The sequence below is a fragment of the Alligator sinensis genome, unplaced genomic scaffold, assembly GCF_000455745.1.
Source record: "Alligator sinensis unplaced genomic scaffold, ASM45574v1 scaffold170_1, whole genome shotgun sequence".
NCBI lineage: Eukaryota > Metazoa > Chordata > Crocodylia > Alligatoridae > Alligator > Alligator sinensis.
Window position 1 is genome coordinate 4,902,295 of NW_005841863.1, and position 21,490 is coordinate 4,923,784.

Here is a 21,490-nt window from a genome sequence, read left to right on the forward strand (position 1 = left end):
AAAGAACACAACCCCTAGCACTGTGCAGTACCCCCTGCCAACTAGCTTATGAAGCAGAACTGCTACTGACTCACAAATGAGTTATTCATCCACCCTTCTGACAAGTAGAAAAGGTACATGACAGTGGCTGCCAGAAATGAAAACAAGAATCAAACAGGATCCAGACGGGGTAGGGAGAAGAATCTAGAGAACAAAAAGATGCGTTGATAAAAATAAATACTCAATTGTACTCTGCCAGGGAGGATAATTACAATAAACTTTTATAAAAATATCTTATTTAAGAAATCTATAATTCAGCAAACAAACTGATAATGAGAATTCACAACATTAGACTGAGGCAGCTGCACTCTGCGTGTTGCAATGAATACTACTTTCTGCAGCAGCACAACATGAGAGATGGATACAGATTAATACCTTTTTTCATAGACACTCATGATCAGCATGGAAAGGAAACAGCTAATCTGAATTAAAAGAATACAAAATTAAATTAAAAAAAAAAAAATCAAGGAAAAGGAGGAAAATCTTTGCCTTCAAACAAGCAAATAACCAATACTAGGGAACAAGGTTTGTCATACATATGATAGTTAAAGGAGAATCTAGCACCTTGCTGAACACACGCATCTTTTTAATGTTAACTTTTCAGATAATAGTATTCAGACTCTAAAATGATCACAAACAATTTCAGTTCCAAGGTAGCTCTAAGACAATAATACACATAAAACTCTCTCAGAAGACAGCAGCCATGCCCTGCCATATGGTCTGACACAGTTTAGCATATGGAATTGGCTGCAACTATATTCTTTTTCTCAAAATTAGCATTAAAATAAAAGTAATAGCTCCAATTAAAAATGCTATACCCTCAGAGCTCAAAATATTAAATCAGAATCAATTCTAGATTGTAAACATTAGAGGCCAAAAAAATTACAACTTCTCAGACTTAGTCTAAATATTATTAAGATTCTAAAAAAAAAATAAATGAATATAAATGCGCCACTACACCAAGTGCTGTAAGTTTTGAGCACTTTTTACTAGAAACATTAATTACTATGACTGAACTTGGAAAGACAGGTGCTTATGCCTTTACACAAGAAAGAATGAAAAGCTTAGTCTACTAAAGGCTTCTTGGTTCTGCAACTGGTCTGAGATGCAGAATACCTGGATTCAAGTACTTGATCTGCAGAAACCTTTCTTTTCTGACCCTGACCTGCAAACTTCCTTCCCCCACCCCTCTCTTTAAGAATGAGTAACCCAACCGACTCCCACAGGCCTATTCATGCAAATAATAAGAAGCATTTTCCTATGTGACTGAAGGCTCAGGGTCTCACTCTGCATCTTTACAGCCCATGTACAAAACAGGGATATTTCCTACTTGGCAAAGATATTGCAAATATAACATCTTAATGTTCAAACTGAAAAGATATAGTGGGCTCAAAGCAAGAACCCCAAAGTATTAAAAACAGAAAAATGGGTGTTACCCTCCACTCCACCCCCTTCCAATCAAGCACCATGGGGATCTACAGGACTGTTTTATGGATGACCAAATATTTGCAACTGAGCACATTATGGGCGCAATTACAATTCAAAACAGGACTCAAGAAGGAAGTTAGCTGAAAGTGCTCTAGATTCTTTAACATGCAGAAATCCCTCACAGGGAGCAGGGGGGGAGAGCCTAGATGAATTTGAGTGCTCATTGAGCACCATTTAGGATGAGATCCAAGGAGACAGACTTGTAAGCAAATGTCAGCATTAGCATTTTCAGCATCCCCACACTTCCAAGCACACTCATGGTAAGCCTGGGGGTTTGTAACACCTAAGTAACATTTAAAGAAGTCTGCAAAGGTTTACCCAGAGAGCACTGCATTGTTATGCTCTAAAATAAAAAGCTTTGCGATTTTATGCTTTACTGACCTATACATTAAATTAACTAATGGAAGGACCGGTAGCCCTTAGTCCAGAATATTTAAGACTCTTGAAAAAGGACTCCCAAACTCCTAGCTCAGCAAGATTCACAACAGAATCAGACATTAATATGGCGATCAAAACAACCCAGTTTTCACAGTTACCAATACTGGAAAAACAAGGGAAATATTAATCTTCATGCTTCAGATTTAAGATAAGCCTTACCTATGAGAAATCAGGATGGGAACAGACAGTTTCCCCCACATGCTTTCCTGAAGCATCTGGACTTTCATAGATTCATAGATGTTAGGGTCGGAAGGGACCTCAATAGATCATCGAGTCCGACCCCCTGCATAAGCAGGAAAGCTTGGCCACTCTAACTGTGAAGAAGTTCTTCATAATGTCCAGTCTAAATCTGCTCTCTGCAAGCTTGTGGCCATTATTTCTTGTAACCCCCGGGGGCGCCTTGGTGAATAAAACCTCACCAATTCCCTTCTGTGCCCCCGTGATGAACTTATAGGCAGCCACAAAGTCGCCTCTCAACCTTCTCTTGCGGAGGCTGAAAAGGTCCAGGTTCTCTAGTCTCTCCTCGTAGGGCTTGGTCTGCAAGCCCTTAACCATGCAAGTGGCCCTTCTCTGGACCCTCTCCAGGTTATCCGCATCCCTCTTGAAGTGCGGCACCCAGAACTGCACGCAGTACTCCAACTGCGGTCTGACCAGTGCCCGATAGAGGGGAAGTATCACCTCCTTGGATCTATTCGTCATGCATCTGCTGATGCACGATAAAGTGCCATTGGCTTTTCTGATGGCTTCGTCACACTGCCGACTCATGCTCATCTTGGAGTCCACTAGGACTCCAAGATCCCTTTCCACTTCCGTGCCGCCCAGCAGGTCATTCCCTAGGCTGTAGGTGTGCTGGACATTTTTCCTCCCTAGGTGCAGCACTTTGCATTTCTCCTTGTTGAACTGCATTCTGTTGTTTTCTGCCCACTTGTCCAACCTGTCCAGGTCTGCTTGCAGCTGTTCCCTGCCCTCCGGCATGTCCACTTCTCCCCATAGCTTTGTGTCATCTGCAAACTTGAACAGAGTACATTTCACTCCCTTGTCCAAGTCGCTGATGAAGACATTGAAGAGTATCGGTCCAAGGATCTCAAGTGTAACAGCTCCCATGTTACTAGGATAGCAAGGGTGGAAGAATGGAAGATCCACTTGCCAATCTCCTCTAACAAACTGCTGTAGACTCTAGTGGGAATTAGTACTGCGTGTTAATATTAACTATATTAGTACCATCTATGACAAGAACAATGCTAAGCATTTTACAAAAATGAAAGATGCAACTCAGAAGCACTACGTATCCTACAAGTGGGAATTAGCACTAGAAATGTGTGTGTGTGCATACATGTAAGGCACATGTACAGATGTACATGTAGTACTTCTGAATTGCATCAATCATTTTAGTAAAATGCCTAGCATTGATCTTGTGATAGCTCCTGGGCTGCCTGCGCACTTCTCCCTTTTTAGGGCCTTACAAAGTATGCTGAGAAGCATCTTACAATGTACATGTTCTTGCCTAACCCAGACCTAATTACCCATACTCTCTATCCATAACTCAGGGAGAAGCTGCTTATTTCCTATTAGTGAGTTGGGAGAAAGTGCCTGCACTGGTTTCAGAGCATGGGCCTCTCTGCCTTTGACTGCATCCCTTCTGGAATATCAGCTTTTCCACTGACACCTTGGGCAACCTTTCCTCTTTTACTCCAATACCTGCTCTGTCCCTCAGTCCAATGCTTAGACAAATAAGTAGCTTTCCATTCCTTTTTCTCAATATTGACCAAACAGCCTCCTACCAGGTTTGCAGATGAGGATTTTCTCTTCAGTGCTATAAACCTAGCTGTTGTATGTGAGGGGGATACATACCCCTTATATAAACCACAATTTCAGGTTTTTTGCCTGGTTTCTTCAGCAAACTCTTTACAGCCTCTTTTGATTTAACTCTATGCCTTTAGGCAGGCAGCAGTACATAATTGAGTGGGGAAACCGAGTCACACGTAAGTCATAAAAGATAATGCAGTCATTTACACAGGTTGACAGAGCTATATTTTTTTTAAAACGTAGGGGAGGTTAAGGTATATTCTGCCACCATGCTTAAAAGTAGTAAAGAACAGAAAAGCTACCACATCCCCACTTAGTCCTGAATCTCTACATTCAAAAAAGGAGGCATGGGTGAGGCAGCCTTTAAATGACAGGAATGTCAGACACACATCATAATTATAATTTACGGTCTGATCCTGTGAGCTGCTCACAAGCCTCAAGCCAATCCACAGAGAAACTGCTCAGCTCTTCATGACAGCAGGTACTTACATACATATGTTATACAGGAAACTTCACAACGCAGTTTTCACTTGGAATTCTTCTATACCGAGTTTTATTTTTAAATGCAAGCAGATCAAGTAATTTACCAAAGATCACATGATAAATTAATGACTGAGCCAGCGTCATCAGAGATTATACATCAATTTAATTTTTTTTCATCTCGAACAATATAACATCCTAAGCGATTAAATATTCTGATTACTTATATGTACTGGGTACACATGAAATAAGCTTCTTTCAACTTAGCTCCATTCTTCTCAAAAATCATGCTTCAGACAGCATGTCATTGCAAATGATCTATTTGCTGGTAATCTCTGCTTGGAATCTAAAAAACAGGTTAAGGTAGATACTGGGCTACCTCTTCACTATTAGGATAGGTCCCTCCAAGTCAGGGCTGAGTTAAATCGAGGCAGCCTAAAAATGCATGCTGCATACATTCCTAGTTCTGTGACTAAACAGAAGATTTCACATCTTCACTGTGGTTAATCCAGCACTTCTTGCTATTGTTAAAATCACCTCAAAACCTGAGGTATCAACTGATTACATTATGCATACAGTTAACAGATGCATCAAAATTGTGATATAAATGGTCTATATTGAGGGACGGGGGAGCAATGCCTTACTTTCCCATCCAAACTGCGTAGCTTTCAGGGAGTTTGGGGACAAATAGAATCGATCTTCCAGTATCAACATCAACTGCTCCATAGCAGTCGGCTTCAGTCACTCCAAAAGTCCAATGAAAATACGATTCCTAAATAAAGTACAAAAAAAATCATTACAGAATAAATTCCTCACTTCTCCAGCCCTCAAGACACTAATGGAATGCAGCACAGTGCCAATAATTGATTAAAGATATTGTATTTACTTGAATATAAAAGATAACCCTAATATAAGATGACCACCCCAATAATTTAGATTCTATATATGGAAAATTTATAAATCTGTTCCAATTTTTCAAATATAGAATCTAATTATCAGAGGGTTGTCTTAAAATCCTCCCCCCTCCAACTGCTACAGCAGGGAAAATAGTGGCTGGTGCGGGGGCCTTGCCCTGTGCAGAGGGCAGAAGCTGCAGATGGCAAGCACAGGTGGGACAGAAGGCAGCTGTGGGTCTGATTCTGCCCACAACTCAGACTCAGGGGCAGACACAGAACTGCGGGAATTGCCTACCCCATGCCCCATTCCCCCCCACACTTTAAACAGGAAAACTTCTTAATTTTAAACAAGGGATCAAAAGCACTTGACTTTGAATAAACATATATACAGTAATTTGTATTGTGCATATATGCAAATTGCTATGGGTACCTATAGCCTTAGATCACCAAGAATTGATCATGTTAACTTGTTGCAAACTGCTACAAGTTTCAGCACAGGTACTCCATATGCACACTTTTATACCTGCTTATACATAGTGCCAACTGTGCATGATACCAGTCCAGAGCCAAATGGCTCAGAATAGTTCACTGGGCTCTGCCAGTCAATAGCATTTCAAGCCAGGGTGACCCCACAGCCCAGTATTGCTCAGTATGTGTGTATACTCCAGATATCCCCAAAGGATTCACATGCTAATTAGCCCCTCCAAAAATTTATATGCAGGTGAGGCATGGGGCTGCCTGGTCCAGGTCCACCCCTTGGAGGGCAGAGTCACAATAATCACATGCAACAGGCTGAGAGAGGGGGCAACAGAGCCTCTCATCTACATAGTAGTATAGTAAAGTTTGTCAGACAATTAAGGCTAGTGAAGAAACAGTAATCATTGCAAAACGGGAAAGAAAGGTCCTGTTCAGTAAGGCTGTGCGAAATGGCAGCGTTCTGTTTCAACCAGCGTTTTGATGTTTCGATGGAACTGCGTTCCATTTCGAATTTTGTTTCGATTCAAAACATAGATTCATAGATACAGGGTCGGAAGGGACCTTGCAGATCTTCTAGTCCGACCCCCTGCAGGAGAGAAAACTGGGCTCAAATGACCCCAGTTAGGTAATCATCAAGCCTCCTCTTAAAGACCCCCAAGGTAGGAACCAGTACTACTTCCCTTGGAAGTTGGTTACAGATCCTAGCTTCCCTGACCGTGAAGTAGTGCCTCCTGATGTCTAGTCTGAACCTACTCTCTAACAACTTACAGCCATTATTCCTTGTTACTCAGGGAGGCGCTCGGGGGAACAAGGTCTCTCCCATTCCCCGCTGGTCCCCCTTAGTAAGTTTATAGACGACCACCAGGTCCCCTCTCAGCCTTCTCTTGTGAAGGCTGAACAGGTTAAGGTCCCATAGCCTCTCCTTGTAGGGTCTACCCTGCTGTCCTCGGATCATACAAGTGGCCCTCCTTTGGACCCTCGGAATGCTGTCCACATCCCTCCTGAAGTGCAGCACCCAGAACTGGACGCAGTAATCCAACTGCGGCCTGACCAATGTTGCATAGAGGGGGAGGATCACCTCCTTGGCCCTGCTTGTGATGCATCTGTGGATGCACGACAAGGTGCGGTTAGCCCTACTGACCGTGTCCTCGCACTGGCGGCCCATGTTCATCTTGGAATTGATAATGACTCCAAGATCTCTTTCTGCCACTGTATTTTCAAGAAGAGAGTTCCCCAACCTATAGGTATGCTGCTGGTTCTTACTGCAGCATCCTGCACTTGTCAGTATTGAATCCCATCCTATTCTCATTTGTCCACCCCTGTAACCATCGAAACAGGTTCACCGTTTCAAAGTTTTGCCCACGAGCTATAATGGGGAAGATCGAAACAGCCTATAAAACTTTGTTATTTCTGGCCTGATCTGAATGAATCTTGCAGGAATGGTAGCCCCTTCTAAGGGCATGAAGCCTGCCAAGTTTTAAGGAGATAAGTGCAGGGGGTTTGGGGAAACCACACCCCAAAGTCTTGAAAGTAAAACCCATGTCACGTGTATGTGTTAAGCCACAGAGGGGTCAAAACTGCAGGCATGACAGCCCCTGCTGAGACAACAAAGCCTGCCAAGTTTCAAGGAGATAGGTGCAGGGGTTTAGGGGAAACTGTGCCTCAAGCTGCGTACAAGCAAAACTCGTGACATGGGTGACAATGTGTGTTAAGGCACAGCAGGGTGAAAGCTGCAGACCTGCTAGCCCCTGCTGAAGCCTGCCAGCTGTCAAGGAGATAGGTGCAGGGGCTTCTGGGTTCTGGGGCCCTGCAACTGTAGCTGCTGACAGGCAAAACTTGTGTCATGGGTGCCTGTGGGACTGTATCTGTCTTGGGGCAGAGAGGGGTGAAAACTGCAGGCCTGCTAGGCCCTGCTGAGGCCACAAAGCCTGCCCCTTGTGTTAAGTTCCCATCAGTATGGTTGTCTAATACGAGCCATGTGTTCTACAGGCATGCTCAGTGTGGGTTGTATTTAGTCAAGTTCATAGTTGGTTTCCATGACTGAGCACATGCTGCTTCTAGCAGCAGTTTAATGATATATAATGTATTTAATGGGATTTTCTGGTATGTAATAAAATGTTCTTTGGTATGGTAATAAAACCAGGGTTGTTATTCCCCATGCTGATTGGGGGACAGGGACCCCATTTTATATTTCAGCAAATACTGTAATTTAAATTAAATTACTTTTGCTATGGAACCTGTTTTCTTTTTCAGATTACACGATACTTCAGACGGTGATTATTTTCTCAGTGATACAAACATAAGGACAACAAAATGAAATGGCCAGATGAGGTGGGGAAAAAGACAAACTAAAGCAAAAACAACAGGCTTATTATGCCTTCTGGGCACAGCCTTAAGGTGAAGCAGAGTTTTAGACAAAATAGAGAGGAGCAGAGCAAGTTCCCTTGGAAAGGAGGAGGCAGCAATAAAAAAAATGTAGCACAGGTGACCAAGACCCTTGAGTCAAGTTATTTTGCATTGGAAAAGAAATGAACAGAACTTGGAGAGCAGGCAAAGAGAAATGGCAAAAATGGTGAGGAAGAGAAAGGAAAGGATAGTAAAACCTTATAAGAACTATGCATCATCCCCTAAAAAACAAGGGGACAGCCAGCTAACAAACCTGCTGTCACAATGAAAGGATAAGGGCCATTTTTCTTCCTTTCTCTGTAACATGTGAAAGTTCAGTTTGGTTCACAGAATAAACTGAAGCAGCACTCTAGACCTCATTTGATAACTGACAAAGCAGAAGACAGTAGCCTGTAGCAAGATAACCTACTAAGCTTAAATTCTAACTGAAATCATTCAATTATGTTGAACTCCTTCTGAGGACTAGCCACGATGTGCTCAGCATAAAATTAACTAGTGATATGGTTGCGGCCTGAGCCAAAGAACTATAAAGATGCTTCTGGAAGTCAATTTTGAAAGATACTGGGCACACCTACACAAGAAATTTGTGCGACACAAAATCTGGCACATATTGCACCAGAGTTTATTGCTCCTGGGTGCCACATTTACACATGCACCCAGAACCACACCATGTTGAGCTGGGTTGCTGGCAGAGAGCCCAGGGAGTCAGTATCTCAGCCCAAGGTTGCTCCATCCCCAGTCAACATCCTACCGAGGGGCTGGCTGTGGTACAAGGGTGCTCCAATGGGGGGCTGGCCAGCAAGCAGCTCCCTGCAATGAAGCACCCTCATTCCCCCAGCCAGCCCTGTCAGCATCTACACATGCATTTGCTGTGCACTAAAAAATGCTGCCACAGTGCAGTACTTGTATTTACGAGTACTAACCTATAGCAAAGTTAATTGGTTTCCTGCATCCTAACAGGGCCACACACACAGATGTTGAAACTTTACCACGAGCTAATTAGGCAACTCCACATTAAATGTCTTGTGTAGACACAACCATTTGTAGTAAATTCTAACTTTAGAATTACATAAATGAGTATATACTGGTAGGTAGTTACTAGGGCCATGTGAAACTTTGGTCACTGATTCGATTTGGTGGAGATTCGGCAGCAGACATTCGGCCCAATTCAGCGGCTGAATCTCCAAATCCAAATCAAATCAATCAATCCTTTAATCTCTCTGAATCGAATCACAAAGATTCGATGATTCGGATATAAACACAGCTTTAAATGTTTTTTCTACGTACCTCATGGTACCAGGTGGCTCATGAATGCTGCGATGCTGAAACAGATGGAGCATCCCATAGGAACATGGGGCTGTCCACAGCGCACTCAGTAGCGGACCTGAAAGTGGATTTCCGGTCCACTTCCGGGTCTGCCACAGAGCGTGCAGAGGACCTTTCCCACACTGCCCAGCTTGGCAACTGGTGGCTCCTGGGTCTGGGGGGGCACCCAGGGTCCCCCGTCAGCCAAATCGCCAAGCCGAAGGAGGCGCAGGGGCAGGGGTCTCCCGCCAAGCATGCGGGGATTCCCACACTCCTGTGGGACGCTCAATCCACCCCACCATCTCAGCGTTCACAAGTCGCGCCTGGTAACTCAAGGCATGTAGAAAAAAACATTTAAAGCTGTGTCTATGGCTGAATCACGGATTTTCCAAATCAGCCTCAAACCTTCAGATTCGGCCGAATCGAATTGGGACAATGATCTGAATCAATTAATCGAATCACTGTCCCCCAATTTGGGCCAAATCCAAATGAAATACGGCCCATTTTGCACACCCCTATTAGTTAGATTATCTTTAAATGTCAGCAGCAGTAAGAAGGCTTCGTTAGAATTTACACCCATAATAAAATGCTAGGGTCACAGTCAGAAGACTAAAGTTTCTGAGACCCAGGACGGACAAAACGTCTAAGTTAGAAATTGTGCTGTTTGTCCTCAGACTAAGTTCAGTATTATTACTGAGTATCCCTAATGTGGTCATGCCTAGAGATCTCAACCAGGTCTGTGGCCAAGCTGGGTAACATGAAAAGAGAGAGTACATAAGCTATCAAAAGAAATAGGCTCTCTATGCTCAACATGAAGAGAACAGCCTCAAGTCCCAGAGAACCAACATCAAAAACATGTTAAATCAGAATTTAGTCAATAACCTTCTACCAGAAACAACATGGGAGCAAAACTCTTTAAAGAAGGGTGGAGTAAAACAATCTAAGGGAAATGTTCTTCTGAAATAAGGGGAGGAAAAGTTAAATGAAGAGGCAAAATGAACAGCTGAGATAAAGCATGGGTCAAGGTTTTGTTTCTGTATATAAAACCTAAATCTCACCTGGCGGAAGACAATGCCAGTATCAGTACAGTATCTCTGGGCGTCCTCTCCACCCTGCAACAGGACAACGGAATTCTTCTGGACATCATTATTCTGCCTCAGTCGATCACACAGTCGCTTTCTGTTCAGGGCAAAGAGTGCTACTGGCACTTGCAAAGTTTCTTTTCCCAGCCAAAAACAGGGTCTAGAAAAGGTGTTTTAAAAAAAATCAGTTACTGTCACAAGATAACACACTAGAAATATCAGTGAGGGACACTGGGATATTTTAAATAAACACAGAGAGGAAAGTTAAATCATGTTTAAGATTAGTCTGTAATACATTCATTTGGCTATAGAAGTCATAAGTGGATCTCTCTCTCTCTACTCACTACTACACGTGGCATTTAGGAAAGGAAGACTGAAATAATAAAAAAAATTGTAGTCATATGAACAGTAAATGTAACAGCAGGTACAAATGACTTCAGTTTTAGTCCATAAAATGTCACATAAGTTAGTTAAATAAACTATTGAACAAACTAGAATTAAAAAAAAAGAGATGCACAAAATGGCTGTGTCAGGCTGCAAAGATATTAGGGGTATGCGCCCCAAATCGAGGACAGCGATTCAATTCGTTGATTCAGATCACTGTCCTTGATTCTATTTGGCGAATCCGAATCTGAAGATTCGATGCCAATTCAGAGAATCAGCGATTCGGCGATAGACACAGCTTTAACAGTATTGTCTACATACCTTGAGGTACCAGGCATAGCTTGTGAATGCTGCACTGCTGGGGCAGACAGAGCATCCCACAGGAGCACGGGGGACCCTCCACATGCTCGGCAGCAAACCCAGAAGTGGACTGGAAGTGCTTCTGATCCACTTCCAGGTCCGCTGCTGAGCACGCTGGGGAGCCCCCCCACCCTCCCGCAGTCCTGTGGGGTGCTCCATCCACCCCAGCATCGCAGCCTTCACGAGCCGCCTGGTACCTTGAGGTATATAGAAAAACACATTTAAAGCCGTGTCTGTGTCCAAATCTCCAAATCTTTCTGAATCACTCTGAACTGATTCAGAGAGATGACAGGGTCCTTTGATTCGATTCGAATTTGGAGATTCAGCCACCAAATTGGGCCGAATCTCTGCCAAATCAAATCAGGGACCAAAGTTTCGCTCAGCCCTGAAAGATATGCCATTACAGAGCAAAAATGGGAGATGGGAAAAAATGAGTTGCTAAAAAAAACAGAAAGGTTATGTTCATACTGACAAAATTACATTAATGAATACTATGTAGCATCAAAAGCAAGCTACAGCAGGTCAACCAGTGACAGAATGGAAAAAGATAGCAGAAGTACACATAAATGACAATGTTTTTGATACATGCATGCTGTTTGCACAGAGAAAATTAATAGGGGGGGATAGAAGGGGACACAAATGAAGCTTAGTGTCCCCATGTTTAGTGCCAGAAGCTTGGTGTCCCCAAAGTTTGTGGCCTACAGGACTCAAACCCAAAGTACCAGTGAGCTACTAAATGCATGAAGTATCACATGATGGAGTTCAGAGTGAAATATCCAAGGGCTAGAAATACAGGCACACACGTTAGCCAAAGAAAAAATTATGAGATGAGCAGACCTTCAGACAAGGAGGGAAAAAAACATGTAGGCCTGTGACCACGGAAACAAGGTAAAGAAAGCAACCAACTAGTGGAAGGGAAGAAAAAAAGAAACAAGGAGTTAACTTAGCATGCTGGGGGTGGGGGAACAGGTACTGATGGGATGGCACGGAAAAAAGAGAAAAGAAGCTGGCCCAAAGAAGGAAACAGAATTGTGACCAGACCCAAAGGACAGAGGAGGAATTAAAAGAGAACAAAGACCAGATTTGTAAACAGAAATGGAAGGAAGAGTGAAAGGAAAAAAGACCAAAGAGTAAGATTAACACAAAACAGGTTTATATAGCTGAAAGAGCTGTTACAAGAGAGGGGGAAAGGGGTAGGGAAACTCCCTGAAACCAGAAGTGTACACTGTTGCCAACAGCATAACCCTGAAATTCAAGAAAATCTTGGTGGGAACACATGGCAAGAATCCACTGATTTGTTCCAACATGAAAAACAAGGATAAGGCCAGGTACTCCCTAGGAAAGATCAAAAGACAGCTATTAGACTGCAAAAGGCACTTACAGAAATTGGAGTTCAAATGATATTCTACCGGATTCTTCCTGTCTCAAAGGAAGAAGAACGAAGGCAGAAGGAAAATAAGGAAGATCAATAGATGGCTAAGGGACTAGCAAGAGAGGTAGTTACTCCTGTTAGTCTGAAGTCAGGCAGAAGGCAGGGCAGGATGGCACCTTATAAACTAATTTGTTCAGAAGCAGGCAATAGCCTACTTTGTCAGAAGTAGTACTTTTGGAAAGGTTTGAGGAGGTCTGACCACAAACAAGCATTCATGGCTTTTCACAAGGAACAGGCTCCCCTTAAGGGGGAGAAGTAGCTTCCCAAGATCAAGGCTAGAATGACAGATAAGTGGTTTAAAGTATGAAATCAAGAAAAAGGTTGGAAAAATTCCATAAAATCCCTATACCAGGAGAGAAATCAGTTAAATAAGCATAGCTTGTGAGAAAGAAATGCCAAGGAGTGGAAAGAAAGTGGACTGCAATACTGCTGATGAAATTTTTTGGTTTTAGCAACTAAAGGAGATCTTATAGGACACCTACCAAAGAAAAAGAGCTTAGATCAAGCAATCATGAGTTGAATTTAATTCAGTCTGAATTCCTGGAGAGTCAAGAATGGATCTAAAACTAAGGCTTTGGACTTCAGAAGGACAAACTTTGAAAAACCTACAGAAATAAGAGAGGACGGCTGAAGTCTGGAATTCATGGACTCAACTGCTGAAGAGGCGTGGAATTGTTTAGGTCAAAAGTACAAATATTATCTGCACCCCAAGCAAAAGGAAAAGAAACGATAGGGAAGGACCGCAGACCTACCAGGAGGAAACAAAATGTGCAGAATAAGCAGAGAACCTGCCAGAAATAAGGAGAAGTCAATATGTTAATAAGGAGAAAGATTTTTCAGAAGTCAGAAAGCGCAGAAATAAAATGAGAACGGCACAAATTTGAGCTGGGGATTTTTGCCTTGGCGCACGTGCCCAGACATGTACTTTGGTGAGGGGCAAGTTGTGCCACTTGGGACAGAATAACCCAGCCCAGCTCCTCTCACAGCTGCAGCCAGGGGGAGCCAGAGCCTGGGGGCAGCATCTAAGCAGTATAAAAACCTGCCGTGGCAAGCAGGGCCTACTCGCTCTCAGGAGCTTCTGGGGCCAGGCCAATTGGTATCTGGGGACACTAGCCCCTTCTGCCCGCTGGACTTCTAAAGCAGCCCTAACAGAGTTCCCTGCACCCTCTACCCACTGCAGCAGTCTGGCAGTGGGGGTTGCTGCCTGGCTATGCCCCAAGGCTGCGCATAAAGTTGATCTATCATGGTTTAGATAAGATTTTAACTACATCTTTGCACTATGTCACTGCCTAAATAAATTATTTGTATTTGACTACTCACTATTTTACCTAGAGGATCTGCTTTTGTTCAAAAGAGGCAAGGGTAATTCAAGCATTTGAAATCCTATAAGTGTATGTGATGACTCATAATCTAGTTGTGGTGAATCCATAATTACATATTTTAGAGTTTTAGCTCCAGACATTATGGTTGCAGTTGCTTTTAGTGTACTATAGGAGTGATTTCATCAGTTAAAAGGAAAAGAATCTGAGGTAGTATTCATCTACTTTATATTTACAATAAAGAAAAAGTGATCTTGAGCTTCACAACAGCACTCATCTGTAGTATTAACAATAAAAACCAATGATTTAAGTTCAGCTTGTTCAATATAGTTCAACCTCTTTCCTGTCAGCTTATTGAAGACATTCTTCTTAGCAGCTGGAAGGTCATTTTCTATCAGATACAATGCTTTTAAGAGAGATGATACTAGTGCATACAGTTACGTTGTTCCTATGGTGAACTGTTGCTAGGATGAGAAAAATTGAACCAAGTTAACCTTAGAGTACTAAAGCAATGTGCCTTCATGTATTAATTATTGTCTGGCTTTCATGGAAAATTACAAGTCTGAAAGGTAACCTTTGATTTATAACTGTGTAGAACAAACTCAGGAAAGACATTATCATCAGGAACCTAAGCCAAATGATTTCTTACTGCAGGCACAGCATAAGAGAGCTAATAAAATACTTTTATTTTACTTGCTTATAACACTTTGATATAACAGTGTAAATAATTTCAGAAGGTGAAAGATAGAATACAAATCTTCTCTAATCTGACTTTAGGATAGTATTATCTAGGAGTTCAGCACATGATGCACAAAGCTCAAACCTGATTATTGATAAGTTTAGGGACTTACAGTTCACTAGCTGTGAGACACATTAACCCAAGTGTAGAAAAGACTAAGCTTTCATTGTAGAATAATCCCAGCCATAGGAATGGGCAAAGCAAGTCTGCACAACCCTGGCGAGATGTATTTTTAAGATTTACAAGATTTTAACTTTAAATAGAAGTAAAGGGCTAGTTTTTCAGGTTAAAGCCTGCTTTGTATTATACTGCAGTAATGCATGCTGGGCTATATAACAAGTTTACATAGTCCAGGCAAGATTACTCAGACCAAGAGTGATTGTGAAACAGAAAATAATCTATCATCAATTCTAATAAATTTAATTTGCCCTGATGTCAGCATAATAGGAAAAAGAGGGCATGCATATAGAGAGACCTATTCAGATGCTCCTACACCAGAATATACAGCCACATTCATACAGACAAAGGGAAAAAGAAGGCACATCATGCTTGACCAACCTGACTGCCTTCTTTGATGAGATGACTGGCTCTGTGGACATGGGGAGACCAGTGGATGCGGTATACCTTGATTTTAGCAAGGCTTTTCATATGGCGTCCCACAGCATTCTGGCAGGCAAGCCAAAGAAGTATGGGCTGGATGAATAGACAGTAAGGTGAATAAAAACCTGGCTGAAGCATCAGACTCAGAGGGTAGTAATGAATGGCTCAAGTGCCCCAGGCATCAGTCCTGGGGCTGGTTTTGTTCAATGTCTGCATCAATGACATGGAAGATGGCACAGAGCGCACCCTGAGCAAGTTTGCAGATGACACCGGAAGGCAGGGCTAGGATTCAGAGTGACTGAGACAAATTGGAAGACTGGGCCAAAAGAAATCTCATGAGGTTTAACAATGACAAGTGCAAAGTCCTGCACTTAGGATGGAACAACCCCATGCGCTGGTACAGGCTGGGGGCTGACTGGCTAAGCAGCAGCTCTGCAGAAAAGGACCTGGGGGTTACAGCGAGCAATAAACTGAATATGAGCCAGTAGTGTGCCCTTGTTGCAAAGAATGCCAACGGCATACTGGGCTGCATTGGTAGGCATGTTACCAGTAGGTTCAAGGAAGTGATTATTCCCCTCTATTCAGCACCGGTGAGGCCACATCTGGAGTACTGTGTTCAGTTTTGGGCCCCCCACTACAGAAAGGGAGTGGACAAATTGGAGACAGTCTAGCAGAGGGCAACAAAAATGATTCAGGGGCTGGGGCACATGATTGATGAGGAGAGGCTGGGGGGAGCTGGGCTTATTTACTTTGGAGAAGAGAAGACTGAGAGGGGATTTAATAGCAGTCTTCAACTACCTGAAGAGGGGTTTAGCGCTGGACTGTTCTCAGTGGTGGCAGATGACAAAACAAGGAACAATGGTCTCAGGCTGCAGCAAGGGAAGTTTAGGTTAGATATTAGGAAGAATGTTCTCACTAGGTTGGTAGTAAAACACTGGAACAGGTTACCCAGAGAGGTGGTGGAATCTTCATCCTTGGAGGCTTTTAAGACTGGCTAGAAAAAGCTTTGCTTGGGATGATGTAGCAGGGGGATGAACTAGATGACCTTCTGAGGTCCCTTCCAACCCTCATTTTCTATGATTTTATGACATTATAGGCTGGCGTGGGACAGGAAGCAGCCACTATAGCAGAGCACAAGAAAAAATGCAGGTGTTTGGCACAGCCTGGCCCACACTTCCCCCATAAAGGAAAAAAATTAATCTTTACTTGAGGACTTTATGCTGCATTTGCTGTTTAAAAAAAAAAGTTTGATCTCCCTCATCAGCACATATTCCCACAACCTGGACTTGATAGGATGCTGTTAGGATTGCATTTCAAAACTTAATGGAGATTATGATTAACTTTTTAATCACATTCAGACCTTTGACTACCAAGGACAAACTCCAACTGAAATAACTACTTCAGGCTACAACAAAACTTGGTAACTTCAGTCTAATCTATTAATAAAACATCCTTTATTAGCAACCTAACATGTCTGCCAATGCATTAAAATACAAAAAATGCAATTACTCTGGGACCATTTTATGGGGATGAGGGAGGGGGGGTTCTTGCAAAGTTCTATTCAGCTGCTCAAATTCTTCCCTGAACACTTTAAAGAGTGCACAACGTGAACTCACATAACCTTGCTAGGCAACATACCAAATGTCCACGCTGAAAATTATACAGAGCAAAAAGTTTGGTTTTGTGGGAAAGAGGTTGTATTTTTTTTTATAGAACAAGTTGCCTGGTGTGGTCTTTTTGTTTATTCTCCTCTTCCTTCTATTTGTTCTTTTCTGGGCATTTAGGTACCACAACGACAAGCAACCCTGCAGAAGCCTAGACAGGCGTTGACCACAATAGGAGCAGAATCCATTAAAGTGCTGCCCAAATTAGTGGAATCAGGCTCCATGTATGCCCATCTATCATCTTCTTTCCACCTTTAAATGCATCACTTCCCCCCCACCCCACCCAGGCTACATAAGAACCCTCAAGAAAGCAGTCAGCTAGCCCTTAGGGCCGATTTTCTATTAACAGCAGTGACACTAAAAAGCGATGTCGGCAGTATTTAGGAATGCAACACTAAACAGGAATTTCAGACACAGCAGGGATATCAAAGATAGGGGCCACGGAGAATCTGGCCTGTGGAGCCCTGTCATCCCACAGTGCTGCCTATGGATCTCTGACAAGCCCCTGCGAACCACAAGCAAAACACACCTGGGACTGGAGCCAGTGAGCACACTGCATGTGGGGCTGGTTTAGGACACATGCTGCACACGGTGCCTGCACTGGACCGGTCCTGTACACTAGATCCAGGGGCCATCGAGATCAGGCCCACAGACTGGCCCTGTGCACTGAAGCCAGAAAGCTGGGCTGATCCTGCATAAGTGCTCCATGCAATATATACCCTGGACTGGTCCCATGTGCCACTGGCATGTGCTTTGCACACTCGCATTGTACTGGCCCCATGCACTGGGTCTGACATGCAGAGCCAACCTGTGGGTCCATTTCAGCCTCAGCCCTGCACACCTCATGGGTTGGATGAGTTTGACATCCCTGAAACACCAGACATGGCAGTCTGTTGACTGTCTTATCACTTAAGTGGTACCTCATAGGCAGATGAAACTCACTTGATCTTTGCGTATTTACACCAACAGCTCAGAAACCAAAAGAGCTGTTTTTGTGATGACCTAAAACCATCTACGCTACAATTACTGTTGATTTCCAGACAAGATTGGATATTTTTTATATATACTACTGCGCTGGAAAGTTACATGGATAAATTTGGCCATTAATCCTACAAATATTTACATCCAAGTAATTCTGTTGATTTTATAATCTAAGAAATAAATGTGAGTAGTCCCATTGATCATATTTATTGCAATATAATACTTGCATAAAATTAAAATATTACTATGTTATTTCTAAACCCAAATCTGCAAGTATTTGTTTCACATGCATTGCAAGAGACATGTAAACATTCACCTAGTCCACATCGCTAAAGACACATGACTTTAAAATGTGACTAGAACAAGGGCTCCTTATTCTCAATACCATACTGAAAGTGAATGCAGCTAAGAACATGAAGATATAATCTTTTTTAAAAGTGCCTCTTTCTTTTATCATAGACATTCTGACATTCAAAGCTTATCTGAAGTTTGAATACTTTCAGAAATGTTACAATGTGTTCCTGTTGGATCTATCTGATCATATCAAAAAACCTATCAAAAAGCCCAGCAGGACTCAAGAATCCTATTGTATTTCTGGGTCTTCCACTGTTTCCCAGCAAGTCTTTTAACTTTCCTGTGCTTCAGTTTGTCTATCTGTAAAACGCACATAACATTCCACTGGTATGGAGTAGCCAGGATTGAAGCTTCATAAGACATCTGATGAAGCAAACCTGGGCTCATAAAAACTTAAGCATCTCTGTTTTAGTCCATAAAGGTGTCTCTCTACTCTGCTTTCATTTATCTTCCCAGTAAACTGCCAGCACTTCTGAACAGATTAACCTTTCTTCACTAACAATATATTTTAAAGAGATAAACTACAATACAAGTCCTAGTTAATATCTGTTAACATTTACTTCCACATCAAGTATTATGGCCATGTGAGAAAGAGGGAAAACCAACTCTCCAAGGGAAACAGCAAAAACAGCTACTGTGTATCCATGCTGCAAATACACACAGTAAAACAACAGCCAAGAATGTTTTCCTCATTGGTAATGATAACAATCTAAAACATCAGCCACCTTAAATCGATGACTTGCTAATCTTCCTGCCTATAGGCCATCCAAGTTGCAGCACACAGTCTGCCATTGACTTCCTCAGAGAAGTGGGGCTGAAAAGGAGACCAGCTAATCCAACCCTCTGCCTGAGGCAGGATCATCCCTACCCATGCCACCCCATCCAAGCCATAATCTAGACTCTAGGTAAATCTACCATCAACCCTGACACGACACAGGCTTAACACCCTAACCTGCCGCAGGTAAAGTGGGAGAACCACAGCTGCCAACGTCCTGTTTCTGTTAAATGCTGTTGATATACACCTGAGAGAGACCAGGTACAGGGCCATGCCCCAGGCTACAGAGGAAGGCAACACCCCAGTTTTCTAACACCATTCACTTGAAGGGGAACAGATGAGAGGTTTTCATTACAAGTAAAGGGAACTAACTACAGAGCTAGGAGGCTAAAGAAGGGGGGGGAAGGGGGGAAATGTCTGTGGTTTACACACACACACACACACGACCCAAGCCTTTTGGTGCCCTGCTCCAGCATGTGTGCCAAACCCACCGTGTCAAGCGAGAAGCCCCCATCCCCTTGCTGAGGGGGTCACTTGATTGCTGGGGGACACAGAAAAGACAGAACTGGGACAGGCGTGAAAGGCGAAGGCTCAGAGTGAGCGCACCGCAGGGGACACTGCGCCCAGCACCGCGCTGCGCCCACAGGCCCTCGGACGCTGCCCAGTGATGCTCTGGCCCAAGACGTGAGCAGACCAGGGACAGGCCAGCAACCCCGTGTCCCCGGCCAGGCACATGCGGAGCCCCTCCTGGAGGACGGGGGAAGCAGGGCTTTCACCTCGCTACAGAAACGTGCCAAGCGCCGGTTGCTTCGCGACCGCAGCCCCGAGCTGCCCCCGCCCCAGCGCCCAGCCCGGGCCGGGCCGGGCCCAGGAGACTCCCCTCAGCGCAGGGCCTGGGACCCCGCTTACCCCTGCGCCGCCGCCATGTTGCCGCGCCGGGCTTCGCCTGTCATGTGACTGCCGGGCAGTCAGCTGAGCCGCGGGGCGAGGGCGGAGGCGGGACCGGGGCGGGCTCACGCCGCGCGGCATTGGGTAGTGAGGGCGAGGCCCCGCCCTCTCGCGGCCGGGAGACGCCGGTACGGGGCGCTCAGCGTTAGGTCATTAGCATAAGGGGCGGGCTTGGGCTCGGGCAAGCGAAGCCCCGCCCCTCGGCGCAGCTCGGGCTGCTTCAAGCCCCTGCAGGCGGGAGGCGGGGCCCACGCTCGGGAGCACGTGGTTGTTGCGCCTCAAGGGGCTGCGTCTGCCATAGAGCCCTTCGCACAGAAATGCACCTGCCAGAGAGCCTTCCACATAGAAACGCACCTGCCACAGAGCCCTTTGCACAGACATGTACCTGCCACTGAGCCTGTCATAAAGAAACGCACCTACCATCCATCCCATCACACCAACATGCACCTACCATAGATCTCCACACCGAGAAATGCACCAGGGAAGGAGTAAAACACACTGAACTCTTTCTACAGGTGCTGCTTTCTTGTAACAGCTCACCTAAATAAACAGCCATTCATCAAGGCCATCAGGATGCATCCCAGCATCCTAATCTCTGTAACGTTAAGGGATTCCTTTACTCAGTGCTATTAAATTAAGAATTAATTTAGCGCAGTCTTCAAAGTCCTTGATGCCACAACGCATGTCAAAGCTTATGCCCGTCTTTAGGAGACAGCTCCACACTGCTCCTTTCAACCCCCTAGATAGTAAGGTCGACCACTTCAGAGCTTCTGTTGATTTTTCATTTCAAACACATTATAAACCACCTAGAAATTAATGATTCTTGTACTAGGGTTCACATACAAGGTAACTGTCTGTGATATAGCAGCAAAAGAAAAGACTCAGAGGCATGAACTACTAAAGTGTGACTAGAAGAGCTGCTGTGTGACCTGAAAAACTTGTTTAGCTTCTCTGTGCCTCTATAAAATAGTAACATATATTGTTTTGAGATGACAGTTGTTGATGTATATGAGTGCCCCCCATCGGATAGCAACAGAACAGCTCACTCATGAGTCATATGCTGTATACAAAAAAAAATATAAAGGTCAATAATTTAAGTAAGAGACTATCGTGTTTTTAAAACAAGACTTCTATCATCACTGTTCTAATGAAATTCCCACGTAGCCAAAATGTAATCAACAATGACTTAGTACAAGTGCACAATCATTTGTTTGCCAGGCTCTCCACCTGCTTGAAGACACTTGCAAAAATATTTGCAAAATTACTAAGTATGCCCTCACTATGTCAGTGGGTAGGGCAGGGGGATGTTAAATTTCCTTCTATTCATGTTAAGGCTACAGTGACTTAACTCAACGCTCGGCTTAAAACATTGGTATAATTGTAGCAAACTCAAGCAGCAACCTCACTATTTCGATCAAATTTCTTGTGTTTCTAACATGAAATTTATAAAATATTAAGTAAATTGGAAGCCTTAGCTTTCCATTAACATTAGAGTAACTGATTGGAAATTGTGACTG

At 43.7% G+C, this 21,490-nt stretch overlaps 1 protein-coding gene across 1 annotated transcript in view; it reads right to left on the reverse strand.

Annotated features, from left to right (window-relative positions):
- Positions 1–20,087, reverse strand: part of PEPD (peptidase D) — a 221,878-nt gene extending 201,791 nt beyond the window's left edge. The window contains exons 1-3 of the mRNA XM_006016614.2: positions 19,935–20,087; positions 10,394–10,577; positions 4,896–5,023 (exon numbers count right to left, since the gene is read on the reverse strand). Of these exons, the coding sequence (XP_006016676.1) occupies positions 4,896–5,023; positions 10,394–10,577; positions 19,935–19,978 (356 nt within the window). The 5' untranslated portion in view covers positions 19,979–20,087. The remainder of the gene's footprint in view (positions 1–4,895; positions 5,024–10,393; positions 10,578–19,934) is intronic.
- Positions 20,088–21,490: the final 1,403 nt, after the last annotated feature.